General features: G+C 37.1%; 1 protein-coding gene across 1 annotated transcript in view; it reads left to right on the plus strand.

Moving 5' to 3' along the window:
• The first annotated feature begins 244 nt into the window (after positions 1-244).
• Positions 245-3,478, plus strand: part of LOC107578217 (neurofascin-like) — a 5,991-nt gene continuing 2,757 nt past the window's right edge. Inside the window, exon 1 of the mRNA XM_016264195.1 lies at positions 245-752. Coding sequence (XP_016119681.1) covers positions 548-752 — 205 coding nt within the window. The 5' untranslated portion in view covers positions 245-547. The remainder of the gene's footprint in view (positions 753-3,478) is intronic.

Below are 3,478 nucleotides of genomic sequence, written 5' to 3' on the forward strand. Positions count from 1 at the left end.
CAACAATATACTGTTTTCATACATCGACACTACCCATGCTGCTGAAAGTGGTGTTTAGATGAATATTCAAATATATGCTGCGTGCAATAATCTCAATAACGTAACAGTATTTATAAAAGTATTTACCAGTCGGTGCGAACTTTTCCAGAAAGTTCACTTTGGTGAACTTTTTGAGTTGTTTTGAACTACCGAAACAAATTCCAAACAAACTTCATTTTGACCAGATTTAGTTTGAATAGACGTCACACCAGTTCATTCTTCGATTTTGCTTGAGGTATATTGAGCTATACTGAAGTGGTGCTTTATGCATCACTACATTAATGATAATGGACAGGAAGTTTCGTTAATGTGACTATTAAGGGAATATTTTCATTCTAGAGAGCATTTTATTCGACAAATTTTTTAAATGTGCCCCGAAGCTCAGGATGATATATGTTTGGTCCATTTTCCCCAGAGGATCGTATATTAATTTGTCAACTAGCATATAGATGACCTCAAAGCTAAGAAATCTATATTATCTAAAAGAAACAAGTCAAATTTAGGTTTCATGGGGTCTTTAAGTTTAAGCATATGTGCCGGTGTTTGTATCAGAAAATATTTAAGTGTACTCCTCTCCCACCTGTTCTGCATAGCCCCGAATGTAAAGATCTGGAATCTGACCGTGGATGCTAACAATGACTATGCTAACGTCAGCTGGAAGCACAACTTCTCCGTTGACAGCAGCGAGTTTGTGCTAGAGTTCACACTGGACAGTAAGAGCCAGATGCACCTATTGAGAGCTTATAAAGGGAATGTTAGATTTTACTGGGCCTGCTGGAGACCCAAATCTTCCTCTCGTAATGTTTAATTGGGCCTCATTTATATGGCAAATTTACAGAACATCACCATAAATATTACAGGGAGCTCATGTTTATTTGAAAGGGAGGTATTGTAAATGTTGTTTGAATTGTCCAGCATTTATGATATCTCCCTGTTGTGATTCTCTGTAATGTTTTTGTCCACAGTATTTGTTTAGCTTGTTAACTTGTGTTTTAACACCAAACTGAGACATTGCTCCAGCATGTTACTCAATAATATCATATCTAGCTGCAATACTGCGTTGTGCTTTGTGTCATCAGCAGTCATGAATGTCCCCTTTAGAAAGCTCTAGTTCTCACTGGTGGCTAAGAACAGGGAGAGATTTGACTAAATCTTTGAGGGGGAGAGACGCCTTGAGACTGAAAAAAGAGATGACCGAGACCTGCTCTAATTGGGCCACAGAGAATTTTGGTCCGTAAAGCAGTGACTTTGAGGCACCCAGCAGTCCACTCTTATTATATAAAGTACTGCAATCACTTCAGGTTTTTGACAGTTTTGTCTATATTTTTAAACAGTAAAAATATATAAATATTTGTAGGTGAACATTTATGTATAAGTTGTTCTCAGAAAACATGCTGCAAAAATTATATATAATTTGTTTAGCTTTTTAAATATATATATAATGCATATACAATATATTATATATATTTTAAATATTATGTTAGATATTAATTAAATAATATAAATATTTTTCTTGTTTTAAGCTTGAACCTTACTAAATATTGTTAGATGTATGCTTAAAACAAAACAGCACATTATATTATTAAACTCATATAATATAATATAATATAATATAATAATATTGATTTCTTGGAGAATTTATCTTGTTAGTTTAGTTTTTTTTTTGCTGTAAACCAAGAGAAAATACTGATTTTATTTATTTATTTATTTATTTTCCCAGTGCCCTTAATTCTTTTTGATTACACAGCTGAATGTAAATCAAAAACTATTCTTTATCCTCCGTCAGTGTTCTGTTGTGTGCCTGTGCATGTTGAAGACGGTCACACCATGGAAAAGATACATGCGATACGGAACTTTGACCAGTGTATATTTCTCTACCAAAGTCTCTCTCTCTCACTTGCTTTCTTGCTCTCTCTCGCTTGCTCCTTCGCCCTTGAGCTATCTGTCTGGCTCATCAGATGTGATTGCTAACTCCACCCTTACCTCAGCCATTGGCTTCCCAGTTGCGCTCATTGTCTGGCTGCCCACAGCTGCTTGGCTTATTGTTTATATTGGCTACCATTGTCCCATTCCGTGATTAGATTATGCCAGCAAGCCTGCCACATCTGATTGATGCCCCTTGGGCTTTGTTTTTTCCTTTGGTGAAAACATTTCGGAGAAAGATAATGATGAGGTGAATGTTTCTTACCAAAGAACTCACCAAAGGGGAGAGTCAGAGTAACATATTTAACCTTGAAACATGTTGTACAGTACATCCTGATGCAATATCCCACCAAGCCAGTGAAAATGTACTGTAGCTGTAGGGGTCTTGGTTTCATCCAAGAGGTGCATCAGTGTGGACTCATTTGTTTTTCACTAAGGAGTACTGCATTATTATAGGATCAAATTACATCAGGACAAATACACACACATTCTCCAAAAGTACTTCCCATGTAAACTCACTATTTCATTATGTAACACTCCCTTTCCCTTCTCCCTCTTCCTCATCCTGTCACCATGTCCTGTCAAGAATGTGGCAGCTGCATGCATTCTGTGTGAGGCATGCTGTGTGACAATGTCTTACTATATGTAGAAGCTCCTCAGCCCATATGAGATGTTTTGTTGATCTTAAAGCAAGACATTGTGACGTTTAAAAAGCTATCAGCCGATTTTGTGCATGTAATATGGGATTAAACATTAAAATGCACATGCACATTGCTTCTGATGCAGAGGTAAGGAATAACTTGACTTTAGTAAGGAATTAAAGCAGTAGTTCACCCAGAAATGAAAATTGTCACCATTTACTCGCCCTTATGTCGTTCCGAACCTGTATGAATTTCTTTCTTATGTTGAACAAAAAAGAAGACATTTTGAAGAATGCTGGTAATCAAATAGTTAATGGTCCCCATTGCTGACATATATGCAGGTTTGGAACAACAGGAGGGTGAGTAAATTATTCCGGAAGTTTAATACTCAGAACATGTTTTTTTAAAGCATTAATGGGAATTGTCTAAAAGGGATAAGTACTTACTTTCCAGCTCGTAGCTTCAGCTTGTAGATCTTGTAGCACTTTAAGGTGCTGTAATTGAATTTTGATATGCATATTATATAATCCAATGGCTGCTTGCTTCAAAGGCTCTTCTGGCATCAAACTCATGCCAACCCATGAGTTACACAGTGCATGATGATTTAATTTAGGTTTCTTATGAACATCATGCAACCTCACTGAGTCATCATGCCCACCTTTTGACAAAGCCATTGGGATTTGTCTCTCCACTTCTTGGCTTCCTCAGAGATGAGGTGCGGTCTATGGGTAATTGAGACAAGGTGCACCTCCCTCCACTCTAGACCGGAGTTCATTATAGCAAATCCAGTGTGAGATCTTAAGCGGCAACTTCACATCAAAGCTTTTAAGAGGCGTCACTGAAGCAAATGATGCCCCTAATACACCAATACCAGA

The sequence above is a fragment of the Sinocyclocheilus grahami genome, unplaced genomic scaffold (assembly GCF_001515645.1).
Source record: "Sinocyclocheilus grahami isolate Dianchi unplaced genomic scaffold, SAMN03320097.WGS_v1.1 scaffold9328.1, whole genome shotgun sequence".
Classification (NCBI taxonomy): domain Eukaryota; kingdom Metazoa; phylum Chordata; class Actinopteri; order Cypriniformes; family Cyprinidae; genus Sinocyclocheilus; species Sinocyclocheilus grahami.